The 15,457-nt window shown below is 47.3% G+C and overlaps 1 protein-coding gene across 1 annotated transcript; it reads right to left on the bottom strand.

Annotated features, from left to right (window-relative positions):
- Window positions 1-568: 568 nt before the first annotated feature.
- Window positions 569-4,555, bottom strand: SOWAHC (sosondowah ankyrin repeat domain family member C). Its single transcript, XM_083174412.1, has one exon. The coding sequence runs from the start codon at window positions 4,426-4,428 to the stop codon at window positions 2,842-2,844; it is 1,587 nt and encodes a 528-aa protein (XP_083030538.1). The 5' UTR covers window positions 4,429-4,555; the 3' UTR covers window positions 569-2,841.
- Window positions 4,556-15,457: the final 10,902 nt, after the last annotated feature.

Raw genomic sequence — 15,457 nt, 5'->3', positions numbered from 1 at the left:
AGAATCATTGTGTCCTAAAGGAGACAAATTGTGTGTTCTCATAGCAACTACTTCAGGAGCCAAGAAACTCTTGGGCGATCAGGTAAAGTATTCCGAGACAACATTATGTTAAATGAAAGAGCTAGTGGACTGAGAAGCTAACCTCTTCATTACTTGATGGCCTAAACTACATTACTTCACAATGGCTTCCAGGCTTTTCAAGCAGTGGAGGGGTTAACGAGATCACTGAGGCTGCAGGCATTCTGGTTTATAAAACACCCTGCACACAAAGATCTCATTCATTGGCCGCACTCCCGCCAGGAATAAAATGTGGGAAAGACTTCAGTTTGCTCGCAGCATCAGCAATGTAGTTTAAGGCTTAAAAAGCAGTCAGCCTCATTGGTTGCCATATGTTACATATTAGAGGAAGGAATGGGGCAGTAGGATGTAGATGTACAATAAAGCATTTAGGTAGCAGTGCTTCGGTTATGTTATAATTCAGGAACATTTGTACTAGACTAGACCTTTATAAAAGAACCAGTTATATACTATTATTGTATTTGAAATAAACAGATCAGTGACACAGACAACTCTTTTTTCACGTTTACTTGCATGTTTAGTAACAGAAAAGAACTACAAGCTAGAAGAACATGTACATTGTACAAGATAAGTCCAAGTTTGAAACCTAAAACATTATTACATGAAGTGCCACACGTCAGATTTACTAGTATTTTCTGGAATGTTAAAGTTATTTACAAAAAGTGCTAATGAAGTGAAGTCACTGGATATTTGGTGCTTGCGATACAAAAATAGTTATTTAGAATTCTTCATATAAACAATAAAAGCAACATACTTTTTTCCAATAAATATTGTATATTGCATGATTTCGAATCAAGTGCTAGACGCATGTAAACCCCCTACAGCCTGTATTGTCACATTACAGGCCTCAGTCCTATAAATCACTTTAGCAGCTTTGATTTGGCTTAGATGTCTAAAATGAAATTGAAGTTAGAGGATACAAATGTGCAAAACGATTGACTAAAACAATATTAGTCCATTAGAAATCTCTCTGTTTCAGTCCCAAGGGCAAATCACATCTTGTCAGCAATATTTTCCTGTAAAAAGTCAGTTTAGTCACTTATTTGGGAAATCGAGTACCTCATACATAAATATACATATGTCTATGTATTTATGTTCATCAGTCACTACTAGTACATAGCTAGGCCACTTACTGTAGGTATGCACTGGCTTCATCTGGCTCACCTAGGTCCAAGCAGGTTAGGATGTGTGAGCAGGTAATTTGCTGAGGAACACTGGAAGAATGGGTGCCCAATTTACCATCAGATCCATATAGCACCCTCCCCCCTAGTGGGAAATGTATCAAGCATTGGAGGGGGATAAAGTGGAGAAACTGTCCAAGGCAACCCCAGACAGCTTTTAGGATGTACTAAAAGAAAAATGTGGCCTAAACTTCAAAAACTAAATATGACTGCATTTTCCATATGAGCTAAGGCCCTGAAACGTGGGCTTTGAGGTGGAGGGTAATGCCAACTTTTGCTGCATCGTTTAGTGCATATGCAGAGGGACTCCCAGGCCGATACCTGGAAGTACAGTGATAGTAAAGGACAGCTCAGATAGGGCAGGATGCACTAAACTCCGCTAGTGCATACCACCACACATCATGAGGGCTTCACATCCATACTAATTGCATATGAACTAACATATGTGATAAGTAGTGCAAAGGACAGCTCTTCCGATAAAAGCTGTCCTTTGCTATCCTCACTCGGCACTGGACACCCCTCTGAGCATACACAGAGTGATGCAGGTGGCTACGGGGCATGCTGGGAGCGATCTGCGACAGATGCCTCAACCTGCTCTGCGGAGTTACGCCCATAGGCTTCTACAGGGTAAGTCCAGATGTGCGGGTTTAGTGCATGGGGAAATGTGGTAAATATAGCTTTTTATTACTAACTGTGTAAGTAAGTACATACTGTACACCATTAGTATAGATGTGATAGGTGGCAGCAGAAGTTAAACGGTGTGGGTGTGTGTGTGTGTGTGGGGGTAACAGAGTTCCACCACAAATGGCATGGTGGATCTAGGTCAACCTCCACCTTGACCTTGCATGATAATTCTAGCAGAAAAGCATTATAGTTTGCAGGGGTTGTGCCAAACACCCTTAGTACTGGCCCTGGCTATGCCTAAAGCGGGGAGGGGAATTAGGTGGCAGAGAGAAATAAGTTCCTCCTCCTCTCCAAGGGCGCATTTTAAATGTACTAAAACCCCTTCCAGCGGGGCTTCACTGCAACAGGTTATTCCATCTCTAGCTGGCGTACCCCCATAGAAGCCTATGACTCCTCTCCGCCATGACCCACAGCTGCCAGCCTCTCTGCGCATGCACAGAGGGACACCCGTGGTCACAGACCCAGCAGCCACAGGGATCACAAAGGGCAGCTCTTATCGGGAGAGATGCTCTTTGCATTGATCATCATATATGTCAGTACATATGCAATGAGCATCACAGATGGGCGGCGGGATGTACCACTGCTGCTTGGTACACCCCACCCCAGGACCACTTAAAACCCTGGGTGGCAGGATGTACTGCTTCATGGAACTGAAGCATAGGACATTCTGCTCCTTGTCCTTATCTAGCACAGCGTTTGGGTGCTTATAGTAGCAGGACAGCTCCTCCACTTTTTCTCTTTCCAAGGGCTGGATATATCAGTATGAGGGAGGGTGCGCTGATTAGCGGTATACCCACTACCCAGGGGGGCATAGTGCAGGTGACAGGCCATTATACAGGGGGCACCGGATGGGAGCACAGCTACAGCGGTAATATCAGGCCAGGTGCACCAACGCTGCTCAGCCAAACACGTTGGACTTGGGCCGGTGCCTCATGGGGCTCTTGAGCAACCGGTCCTCCTCCTCCCCCGTGTCCCTGGCGGACAGGTTGCTGTGGATGATCTGCGTCCTGAACCTGATCTTATTTATCCGAGGCTTCCCCCGGCCGCCCCCGGATCCCTTCCTGCTCATCTCCCCGCGGCCGCCTCCGGATCCCTTCCTGCTAATCTCAGCCCGCCCGTCCTGCTCGTCCTCCGGGAGCTGCACCAGCCGGTGCACAATGAGCTGGGACGGCAGCACCTTGGAGAGCCGCCAGCGGCCGGAGCCGGAGCTGCCCTCGTCCTCCCCGTCATCTTCCTCCTCGGCTGCCGGGAGAGCTCCCACCAGCGCCTGCACATCGTGGGCAGTGTCCGGGCTCAGGTACTGCCAGGCTTTCCGGCCGCTGTAGTCGCGGATATCCAAGTCCGCATCGTAGGCTCCGACCAGCAGCTTCATCACGTCCAGGTGCCCGTGCATGGCGGCCAGGTGCAGCGCGGTGTAGCCGCCGGACGCCCGGGCGTTGATGTTGACAGGCACCTGGTGCTGCCGGGCGTGGGCGAGCAGGGCGGCCAGGAGGTCATGCTGTCCGTGCTTGGCGGCCCAGTGTAGGCAGGAGAAGCCGGTGATGAAGTCCCGGCGGGTGATGAGGCCGGGCTCGGAAAGCAGCAGCTCCTGCAGACCGTCCCAGCGCGCCCGGCAGGAGCTCAGCATCCAGGCGTGCTCCTGCGGCTCCAGCGCCGCCTGCCCGGACAGGGAGCCCCCAGCGCTGCCGCTCTCCTCCTCCTCGTTCCCGGACACTGAGGAGGAGCTGTGCAGGGACGAGCTGTCCGAGTCCCGCACCCCGGCCCGGAGCAGCAGACCTCCCCGCCGTACCTGTGGTGACACCGGCTCCCGGGCGCCCCTGCGGCTGTTCCGGGGAGTCCTTCTGCTGAACGGAGCCTGCTCCGGGGGCTGCTGCTCGGGGTGCCCGTCCCCGCTCTCCTCCGGCTCTACGGTCACGGAGATGCTCGGGGCCGCCTCGTACGCCGGGGAGACTCCGCTCTCCGTGGATTCGTCTCCGGTCTCTTCCCCATCTCTGGAGCCTGGATGCGGCTCTTCTGACGTCTCTTCCCCGGTGCTGGGCTCCGGGCTGCTCTCCTCTCCGGGGCTCACTGCGGGCGTCCCTGGAGCTTCGGTGCTGGGATCGGTACGATCGTCGGGCTCAGAAGTGGCCGGGTCACCGTCGGGATGGGGCTGCGTGGCTTTCCGGTACCGTCTCCGCAGACACACGTACTTCACCCCGTCCTCCGCCCGCACGCTGCCCACCTCGTTGACGATGTCTTTAAAGAGCTGGCGGGCGGCGGCGCGGGGTTCACCAGGGGGCGGCTCGGTCAGCTGCGCCCGGAAATGGTCCACCAGCTGCTGGTTGGGCACCCGGCCGCCCTGCTCGATCAAGAAGCGGATCACCAATTCTCGGCTCAGTTCAGCCATGTCTGATCGCTGCTGCTGCAGCTGGCGGAAAACATGTGAAAGCGGCTCCTCCCCCTGGGGGGCTCGGCGGGGGCGGCGGAGTGCGGGTGACAGGGGCATCACTCCCCCTCTCCTAGCAACCGCCGCTGCACTCCTCCCCCTCCCGCCGCCCAGCGCCTGACAGCAGCGAGTCACCACCTGGTGGTACCCACAGCGGCTCGCACCATCTCCCCGGCAGCGGCGGCAGCGTGGGAAAGGGAGACAGCCAATCACAGCGCACCCCTCCCCCTCTCTCTGCACCTCTGTGTCCGAGCTCCAGTCCCAGCGCGTTATGCTTGTCTGTTATAACTAGGTCACACACAGCCTCACATCCCAAATCCTTCCCGGCTGACGCTGCAGCTGGCCAGCTGCCCTGTGTGTGCAATGATAGCACGGGGCACTGATGCACTGATTGTTATGCTAACTTATTATTATAATTATATTATTTATAGAAGGTGATTTTTGGTGACTATCCCTTATTCTCCCTTCATACTTAACCAAAATGTATAAATAAGATACTATAAAGTTTTCTGCTTCTCACAAATTGTTCATTTAGAATTGCACATTATATTGTTTGTTTAAACATCTAAGTAAAAAAATAGACTTTTGGCCCTAGACTTCTTTCCCTGGATGTGTTGATACGGCACAGCTAAGATGATTCAGTTTTGCTCTGCTACTGGAAATGGATACAAATGAACCGGTTCTTCTTTCATCCTACTAGAACCCACCAACCTCACTATGGGTGGGATTCTCTAATAACCTCCCGCAGCACATCGCCGGCACTCGCATTGTTAATAATCGCATATGCAGTAACATGCGATTATTAACGCAAAGGCGATAGCCTTCGATGTGCTGTGGGTCCCTCCTCCCTCCCTTAACCCTCAGCCGGCTGTGAGAGGGCTCCTCTTCCTCCTCCCTGCACCCAGAAGCGGTGCAGGCAGGAGGAGATCACTGGTCTGGGAAGCACAGCAGGAGGCTGCCCAGACTCAGGTGAGGGGGATGCGGTGCAGATCGGTGGGGGGTGCGTGGAGTGGCAGGGGATGCGAAGGAAAGCCCATAGGCTTCCATGGGGTTACGCCATCTAGAACTGGCGTAACCCTCCGCAGCGAAGCTTTGCTGCATATGAAAATGCGGTAAAAACCCCGAAAACTGTTTTTTTACAGCATTTTGTGTTAGTGAATCTCGCCCTATAAAATGAATCATATTTTGGGCCTGATTCAGTACCTTTCGCTCGTTTGGTGCTTAACAAGTGGCTTAACGCCACACGCTGGGGGAACGTAAGCCTTCCCCCGCCACCCCGTGGTTCCCCTCCGTACCTCTTCGGAAATAAAATTCAGTGAAAATGGACTTTTATTTCTGCAGCTATCTGCCGAAGATTGCCACACCTGCGATCCTAGGGGAACGCCAAGCGTTTTCATGTGGACACCCATAAAATGCTGGCCATTCCCATCCAGCCGCCCTCTGCCCACCCCCTCCCTCCTCGTGCGAATGCCTCGCTGAGTGTGAATACTTCCCAAAGGGGTCTGCACATGCATAAAATATGCGCATCTGCAGACCCTCCACCATCGGAACAGGGTGAAATTCGGCCCCTTCCGAGCCATACTCAATCACTCCCTTTATTCGCTTGCAAAATTTTCGCATGGGGCACCTAGTTTATTATTATTATTATTATTATTATTATTATTATTATTACCACTACAAATTGATACCAGTCAATATATCATTTCCCAAATACCCAACATTCTTCACCATGTAGATAAGGCACATTTGCCTGAGTTTATTTATATATATATATATATATATATATATATATATATATATACTGATAATACATATACAGTTCCTATGTCCCTACCCACCATGTAGATAAGGCATATTTGCCTGAGTTTATATATATATATATATATATATATATATATATATACTGATAATACATATACAGTTCCTATGTCCCTACCCACCATGTAGATAAGGCATATTTGCCTGAGTTTATATATATATATATATATATATATATATATATATATATATATATATATATATATATATATGCTGATAATACATATACAGTTCCTATGTCCCTACCCCAGGAGCAGTTGTGCTAGAGACTCACCTGCTGCAACTCGGCAGCCATGTGCTGGGTGATTGCGTACACTCTGGGAGAGCAGAGTGCCTGCGCTTTAAAGCAAAAACGTGGTAAAAACGCGGTTATCGGGGTTTTTACTGCATTTGTGTATGCACTAAAACCTGCACGCAGGGTTAAAGCCAAGGGTTAAACACAAGAGCTGCCCTTTGTGATAACAATCGCATATCTTAGTGCATATGCGATTATTATCGATGCAGTAGCCAGCCATGTGTGGCAAAGTGGGGCGGTTGATGTGAATGCATCCTCCCCTGGTACAGGTGCACTACATGGCGGCCGCTGTCACTGACTTGTCAATGTACAACTTTGTACAGTCCTTTCCCTGCAAATAAATTAATATGCTCTCCTTGCATTGCAACAAGGTGTGTTCCAGACACAAATTTATAAGCTGTAATAGAAACAGAATGGGTGAAATGAGTCCCTCTATGCGCCTAGGCAGCCCGCGGGAAGGTACACCTAAATGATATCCCTGAATATCATAAAAACAAACAAATACAAGAAAAGTGAAGGTGTTCCTCCCAGTGGCGCCCTGATAAGAAGAATACGTCCCTGTTAATAAACGGACGGTCCTCTTCTCCGTATATACGTGGTAATGTATAATACCCCAGACTTCCCTCTTTTTGATAAAAGGGATCCTCTTCTCCGTATCACTTTCCCCGGACGGTCACACGGAGCCACACATCCGGGGGAAGTGATGCGACATATCAGATACGTCTACTACCACCCGGGGAACTCCATACTTGTAACGCAACCCGGAAGTATGACCCTTCCGGTATTGCGTCCATACTGATTACAGGTGGAACGCAACCCGGAATCGGGTCACTTCCGCTATAATGCTGTTTATTACGATCTGCATAGAATCATGGACATTGTATTCTGATTGGTGTTCATGATAGGAGGACTTTAAACTCAGGACATTTGATTGGATTAGACTCTGTTAAATAGGTAGGAGAGGCAAACAGGAGCACTCCCTTTTGAAGAAGATCACAGTGGATGATCGAAAACGTTCGGAGCTCCTGTTGCCTATTGTTCTAGTGAGGACTGGACACTGGACCTGTTACCCCTTTTGCCTGGATGTGAAGGTGGATCCCGGGTACTCCCCTTCCTCTCATGCGCATTTGAGAACTTTTGTTCCAACCTAAGTTCTCCAACACCTGGGTAATTGGCCACTGTTTACCTCTTTTTTGTGGATTTTATATCGTGTTTAAATAAAGGGTATTATTCTATGTACCATCTTTTCACTTTCTTTTCCGGTATCCATGCCATTGGAGGGAATTCTTCCCCCTGTGATTGGTCCAAGGGAATAACACCTGTATTTGGCTTTTCTATTTGATACGGAGAAGAGGATCCCTTTTATCAAAAAGAGGGAAGTCTGGGGTATTATACACTACCACGTATATACGGAGAAGAGGACCGTCCCTTTATTAACAGGGACGTATTCTTCTTATCAGGGCGCCACTGGGAGGAACACCTTCACTTTTCTTGTACAAACTTATAAGCTGTTTTGCTTTACTGAATACGGCCCTATATGTCGAAATTCACCAACTAAAAATACTCAGAATGTTGAAATGTCACAACGTGGACATCTGAATCGTTGCAAAGTGAAATGGTGACATTCTGAGGATGCCAACAGTTAGGGTTAGCCTGCAAGGGGAGTGGGGGATAGGTTTAGACTGTGGGGATGGCAGGGGGGAGATTTTAGTTAGGTACACAGGGGAAAAGCTTGGTTTCCCACAAGGAAACCTGCCTAGGGCCTCCAATAATCTGTTTCTGGAGAAGTACTGCGCCTGCATCGGATATCATGCAGTATCGTGACATTGGGCGTTATTCTAGTTCACTCTTAGAGGCAAATTCCTTCTTAGCTGAACAAAACCATGGGGTTTATTCTAGTTCATTCTTTCTGACAAAATCCTTCTTAGATGGACAAAACCATGTGCACTGCAGGGGGGGCAGATGTAACATGTGCAGAGAGATTTAGCTTTGGGTGAGTTATTTTGTTTATGTGCAGGGTAAATACTGGCTGCTTTATTTTTACACTGCAATATAGATCTCACTTTGAAGAAAAACCCCACCCAAATCTAATTCTCTCTGCACAAGTTACATCTGCCCCACCTGCAGTCCACATGGTTTTGTCCAGCTAAGAAGGAATTTGCCTCTAAGAGTGAACTAGAATAAGGCCCATTATGAGGTTGACCTGCTCGCAATCCCCGAATCCTGCTGTCTGCACTGAGTATCGGAGTGGGGAGGACCCACCGAAGCCACCCTGCCCCAGCCCATTCCAGTCCTAATGCTGCCCATGAACGCTGCTATGCGTGCTGTCCAGATATGTGCTTTGAGGTGCGCGCTCCCGCGGCACCTCATCGCACAGTACAAAAAGTATGTGCTTGCACATACTTTTTGTACTTAGGTTTCATCACATTGCATCGCATTGCATGCACAACGTGTGCACAGGCAATGCAATGCAATGTGATCCGTGCTAGCACAGCACGGAAAGCACGCTCACAAAGCAGCGTGTATGGGCTGCTTAACACAGCAGCCAGTGCCAGCACGGAGCATGAGGCGTATTAATTGAATTGTAGGCACTGGGCAAAGCAATGAGCTAGGGCCCCCCCATCCATTCACGGGAATAAAGAAAAATCATTACTTACCTCTTCTGCAGTCCCACATATGCTTTCTGATTGGTGAATAGCTCCAGCAATCCACCAATCATCATGTTTACAGCCATGCACTGTTTGGCTGCTTGGTGGTAAGCAGCTAGAGAATGCTGCCTGTCTACTCTGTTTGTGTGCAATTCACTATCAGAGCCAGTGGCATAGTAATAGTCCCATCAGACCCTACAGGGGCGCTGGGTGGCTTGTGGGCACTGGGGGTCTGCAGGGTCTACTGCTGCCACTGTCTGGATCACCTGAAGCTTTTTTTAAAGTTACGCCAATGCAGTAAACATTCTCTGCTTGCCTTCCAAATAGCTCTGGAGGCACCGGCCTGTTCCAGCTCATAGGCCCCTAGAATCGTGGTCCATGCGTTAAGATGGCCATGCATAGAGAACCCAGCAAGCAGTGGAGCCTACGACAGACAGTAGATCACACAGCCTCACATACCACAGGTACTGTAAACAAACATATTGTATTAAGTAAAGTTACTACATAATGATGATTTCATTATGAAAGATTTATTTTCTATGGTAGGTGGGGAGTGGACGGGACTGCCTTACATTACATTGTTATTGTATTATACATCATGATCATGACATCAGTTTAGGATGGTGGTTCACTTTGAGTTAGGTATTTGTAATATAATGTAATAAAAGTACTGTCCATGTCACCCCGAAGCGTGCGAGCGGACGCGGTTACGCGTCCTCCCAACCTTTTCATACCCCCACTATCCACACCGGCGTTGGATTGATTTTATAAAGTGTGGCGTGTGCATCGAGCCACCGATCCCGAAGTGTGGCAAGCGCAGCGAGCCCCGCAAGGGAACACGGATTACTTTACATGTATTCCGCATCCCCTCGCAGCTTTGGGCTCGCCACACTTTATAAAATCAACTCCACGCGGACGTGGATAGTGGGGGTATGAAAAGGTCGGGAGGACACGTAACCGTGTCCCCTCGTGGGGCTCGCCACGCTTCAGGGTGACGTGGATAGTGGGGGGGTGCATGGGTGCTTTTAAAATGAAGTACCATCACATCTCATCACACGGGCGCTTATACAATGAAAAATCGCATCACAACGCAAATGGCATGCAATGTGATGCAATCCGCGGGCAGCGGTGCACTAAAAATTAACTAAGGAAAATTGCATCGCATAGCACCGCAAAATAGCATGCAATGCGATTTTCCTACGATACTGTACATATGTAAATTGGGCGCCCTGCAAATACACAAGTACCGATATCTCCAATATCTAGTACTGCAATCCCTCCATTCCTGCACAGGTTTCTATGGGGGATGCAATAGGGGTTAAAGTGGGTCGGAAAAACTCTGGTACTGCATTCTGTCAGTTCAAATTGGAGGTGGAACCTTTCCACCTATGTCCGCCCACCTTACCCAGGCAGAGCACACCACATGTTGAACACGTCTTAATTTAGTTGGGAACCAATTAGCCTACCAGTATATTTTTGGATTGTGGGAGGAAACAGGAGTACCTGGAGGAAACCCACGCAACAACGGGGAGAATATACCAATGTAAGCATTATCTATATAACTGGCACTACAAATGTGGGAATTGTACGTATAAGCAGCACTGCTACTGTGGACATTGTGTGTAAGGGGACTACTGTGTAATGTAAACAAGGGACACTACATGTGGAGCAATGAGAATGTAATTATGCTACTTTGTGACGTTGCCCCTTCTTGTGAGACCACACCCCTTTTTTTCACAAGGGGGGGGGGGGGGTGTCCACCTCCTCTCCAGGACCACTTTAAGCACTGGATGCGATGATGCCTGATTTCCGATATTTTTCCTACATAGCTGCCCCAGGAGTGTCCGCTATGCCAGGGCTGGGCAACACCGGCCCTCCAGATGTTAATGAACTACACATCCCAGGATGCTTTGCATTAGTTTTGCTATGTGGCCATGCTGAAACTGATGCAAGGCATGCTGGGATGTGTAGTTCATCAACATCTGGAGGGCCGGTGTTGCCCAGCCCTGCGCTATACAGTGCAGTCACTTCTGACCACGCATGCAGCACCCCCACCAGTCCTCATAGCACATGTCAGGGGTGGTCTCCTTTCAGAGCTCCTGTCCCTGCAGGTGCCTGATTCAGACCTGATCGCTGTGAGGTTAGCCATCGCCCAGACTGAATGAAAACCCACCCTGTGTAAATCTGTAAGTGAATTGCGAAAATATCACTATTGGTATCCTGTCCTACATCCAAACGCAATTAGTTCACCAGCAAATTATTTTTCCAGTCTGTGAAAATGTGAGCAAGTCCGACCCTTTTACAACTCTGTGACAGAGACAGGCTGATCAAAACCCAATCTGTTTATATCACAGCATTTGTTTTCATACTATATACAGGGCAAAATGCTGTGATCATTGACCTACAATGCACTCACACAGCAAAATAAGAAAGTCTAATTGTAGCTGTCTTTAAGTAAAACCCCATAAGGTGCTCATAAATGAACAGATCTGGATGGTTGACTAAAGCACAGCATCCAACTTTTAAACACATATACAGTATGTATTTGAATCTTACATATTGGCTATTGGGATCACTGCATGTATGGAACCTTTTAGAATGACAGACCCTAATGCTTGTAAAATTAACCAAACTACTTCAATATTAATTCTTTGGTTGCATCACTACACACACATGGTGGGATCCACATTCCACTTGCTGCATAGTGGGTCAGCAACAGGAAGCACCTTCAGATCTTAAAGAAGGAGAAGTGGAGAAGAAATAGGAACAGCAGCTTTATAGTGGGGGTGGAGGGAGCAGTATAATGGCATTAAAAGCTATTAAGTACTGTATAATAGTGTTAGGGCTCTCATACACTTATGCGACTTACAATATACGATATATTGCATGCACATTATGAAGCGGCAACAAATTGCATGAGATATATCGTATTGCATACACATACGGGGTTATTCTGGTTGATTAGCTTGGATGCAAATTCACATCCTTGTGAGTCAACCAGAACCCGCCCTGTGAATGGTGGCACGCACGGACCCTCCTCGCAGCGTGTGTTCACATGCAGGGACTGCGAATAGATGTTTAACATAAACATCCATTCGGAGCCTGTGGATGAACACCCACATCATTCGATGGTCGCCGACCATCGAATGATGTAGAACATGCACGCAAATCTCTGGTCACTTAGATTTGCATGCAACCTCCGGAGGAAGTGAGCGGGCAGCTGAAATCCGATGATGTCACTGACGTCTTGGCCCGATTACCATGGGAACGTCCAGCTTTTACATGGGAACACCCATGAAATGCTAAGCGTTCACAATGGCGCAACTATCCACCGCCGCCCCCCCCCCCCCCGGCTGCAACAATCTGTTTGCCATGGCCGCACACGCCAGGTGTATGCACATGTGAAGAAATGCGGCTGCGCATGCGCATATGCATAACATCGGTCCCGTGTGAACGAACGCTGGCTGTGAATGGACCAGAATAAGTCCATTGTACCTACAATTTATCTGATGGACTAGATCACAGGGTGTTAGGAGGGCAGGCCTAAATAGGCATATATAAAGCATACTGTACTTACCTACTTATTATTTCTCCTCTCCGGGAGAAGTCTATAGAGGAGACTCTCAGTGGGACTTCCGGCGGGCTGGGCGTATCTTCACATCATCAAGTCTTCCCACATTACAGTAAATGCCGCTATTTGTGGCTCTTCGGGTAGGAGCTAAAATGACGTGACATTTTGTACCACAAAGTCACCTAGCATAGGACATCAGGCACAGCAGTACCACAAGATCCTGACCAACCAGAGGAGGTTGTACAGTTGTCTTCTCTGGAAGCACCTTCACTCTACTCCAGGGTGACTGCATGCGCAAAAGAGGTCAGGAAGATATACTTGGGCTATTTTTTTTTTACCATTGGTGATAAGGAAAGAATCAGACAAGACCCCATTACTAAATACACGAGCTGTAGGATTTGAATATAAGCGAAAGATACTTTGCAAAAATCTACCAGAGAACCCAAACCGGGTAAGGACCTCATTCATATATTGCCAGTGAATCCTGTCAAAGGCCTTCTGTCAAGAGACAACAACAGTAAAGGCCTCTGATTTACAGAATGTGCTTACAACAGGGAGAACACTCTCCTGGTGTTGTCTGGAGCTTGCTGACCCATAGTAAAGCCAACTTGGTCTATACTTGGCCTATTTTAATGGGGTAGGTACAGTTCCCAGCCGGGGGGGAAACTATTCGCTAAAGTGGAGTGATATGGACAGGACTGTTGTTCTTTTTATTGTGGACCTTTTAAAAACAGTTGTTGGCCTTTACAAAAACATGACAACATACTTACAGAAGTGGTCTGAGATGGTTCACCCACTTCAGGCTCCACTGCGGCACTCCTTGAGAAGGAGTCGAATCCAGATAGTGCTGGCTCCTGCTCAACTAAGAAGAAAAGCTGAGAAAAATACCACAGAGTGGGTTTCTATATGTCATCCATGCCAGCCCCGGATCTCTCTGACTGCTCCATTTGTTGTGTTCTTTGATGAACACAGTCCTGCAACTTCTTTACCCACTCTGTATTTGAAGAAGCATAAAATGGCCTGTAATACTCCACTAACTCATCCTTGGCCGCATTGCATAATCTCTTGTTTTAAGTTAACCTGCCATGGACAGTAGTAACTGCGGTAGAGATCTATCAGCCCAGTCACAAAATCAAAATCTTTATTCAAAGACATACCTGTAAGAAAAAAAATGGACATAAAAAAATGTTTTTATGAATATTTATTTCTGGTTAAAAAATGGTTCCACTTACGGTTATTATGGCTAAAAAATGGTTTTATTTATGGTTAGTAAAAATGTATCTTTTTTAGGGATGTGCACCGGGCACTTTTCGTGTTCCGTGAAACAGTTTTGGGTCTGGATCTCAGGCAGTGTTTTGGATCTGGATCTGTTCCAAAACACCACAATTTTCGTGTTTTGTGTATCGTGTTTGGGGTTCTGATTTTTTTTTAAAAAGCAAAAACGGCTAAAATTGCAGAATCTTGGATTTTTTTTTTGCTCCTACGCTATTATTGACCTCAATATAATTAATTTCCACTCATTACCTGTCTATTCTTAACACCTCACAATATTGTTTTTAAGGCAAAAGGTTTCACCAAGGTAGCTGGATAACTATACTAAGCCACACAAGTGGGTGGCACAAACATGTGGCTCATCTAGGAGTGTCCACTGCAGCAGCAGACAGGATGGCTGTTTGAAAATCTAGGCCCCAAAAAGCACATAATGGCAAAAAAAGAGGTTCAAGATGGAATTGTCCTTGGGCCCTCCCACCCACCCTTATGTTGCGTAAATAGGACATGCACACTTGTCACAAACCAATCATTTCAGACCAAACCAATACGAGCTCATCAATATGTATCCTACTTTTACTTATCACCGGCCAATTGTGCATAGGCTAGCTAATCCTGACAAATGAACAAATCATATACCGAACTATGTGTTTCATTCTTTATCCGATACCCTAACAAGACAGACATGTAATCCATGTTCGCTTGGTGCCACAAACGAAATGTTGAATTTTGGTGTTGAATGTCACAGCGGTCCCCATGGGCACTGTATATGTGCACAGCGTCCCCTCGCATGGCTTGCTGTGCTTGGGCACAGCGCCTCATTATGCTCGGCACACTATTATAACCTCACTCTATGTCCACTTGGATATTAAAGTATGAACCAAGCCCACCTATGACATTCGGAACCAAAAAAAGGTGAAAAACTCATGTTGACCATATGACCATTGACCACTCTCCCATTGCCCTAACGCTGGTGTCTAACTTCCGTTATTGTCGATCTAGATGTGGTTGACTAACTTTAGGCGTCTAACTAGACGGGGTCGACCAAGCTTTGTCGACCATAACATGGTTGATTGAGACATCGTAGATCTGTACCACTCTCACTGAGGGGGCTCCAGACTGCTTGGTGCATACTTGAACATCTGCAGTATTATGCTCATTTGGGTGCTCCCTAGGATTGCTTCCACACCACGTCTATGTCACAGTATTTGGGGTGGACCCATTTGGTAACTCCACCCCAAATACTGCAACATTATAACACATATGTTATGAAAGAGAGACACATGTACACCATGCTTCCAGCAAGCAGAGATGGCCAAAGGTGACCAACTGCACATCCTGATTTTTGCTTCAAACTATAATTTGCTTAAAGAGTAACTTTTCTTTGCTCTCATTTCCTCATTATAACTCACTACAGTACATCATTTTTATTATCTAAAGGGAAGTTTTGTTCCTGTTCTATTTATTTTACTTCATGCTTTCCTTATC

The sequence above is a fragment of the Crinia signifera genome, chromosome 2 (assembly GCF_055691185.1).
Source record: "Crinia signifera chromosome 2, ASM5569118v1, whole genome shotgun sequence".
NCBI classification, from domain to species: domain Eukaryota; kingdom Metazoa; phylum Chordata; class Amphibia; order Anura; family Myobatrachidae; genus Crinia; species Crinia signifera.
Note: the sequence above shows the minus strand (reverse complement) of the source record. Positions and strands in the feature narration are given on the sequence as shown.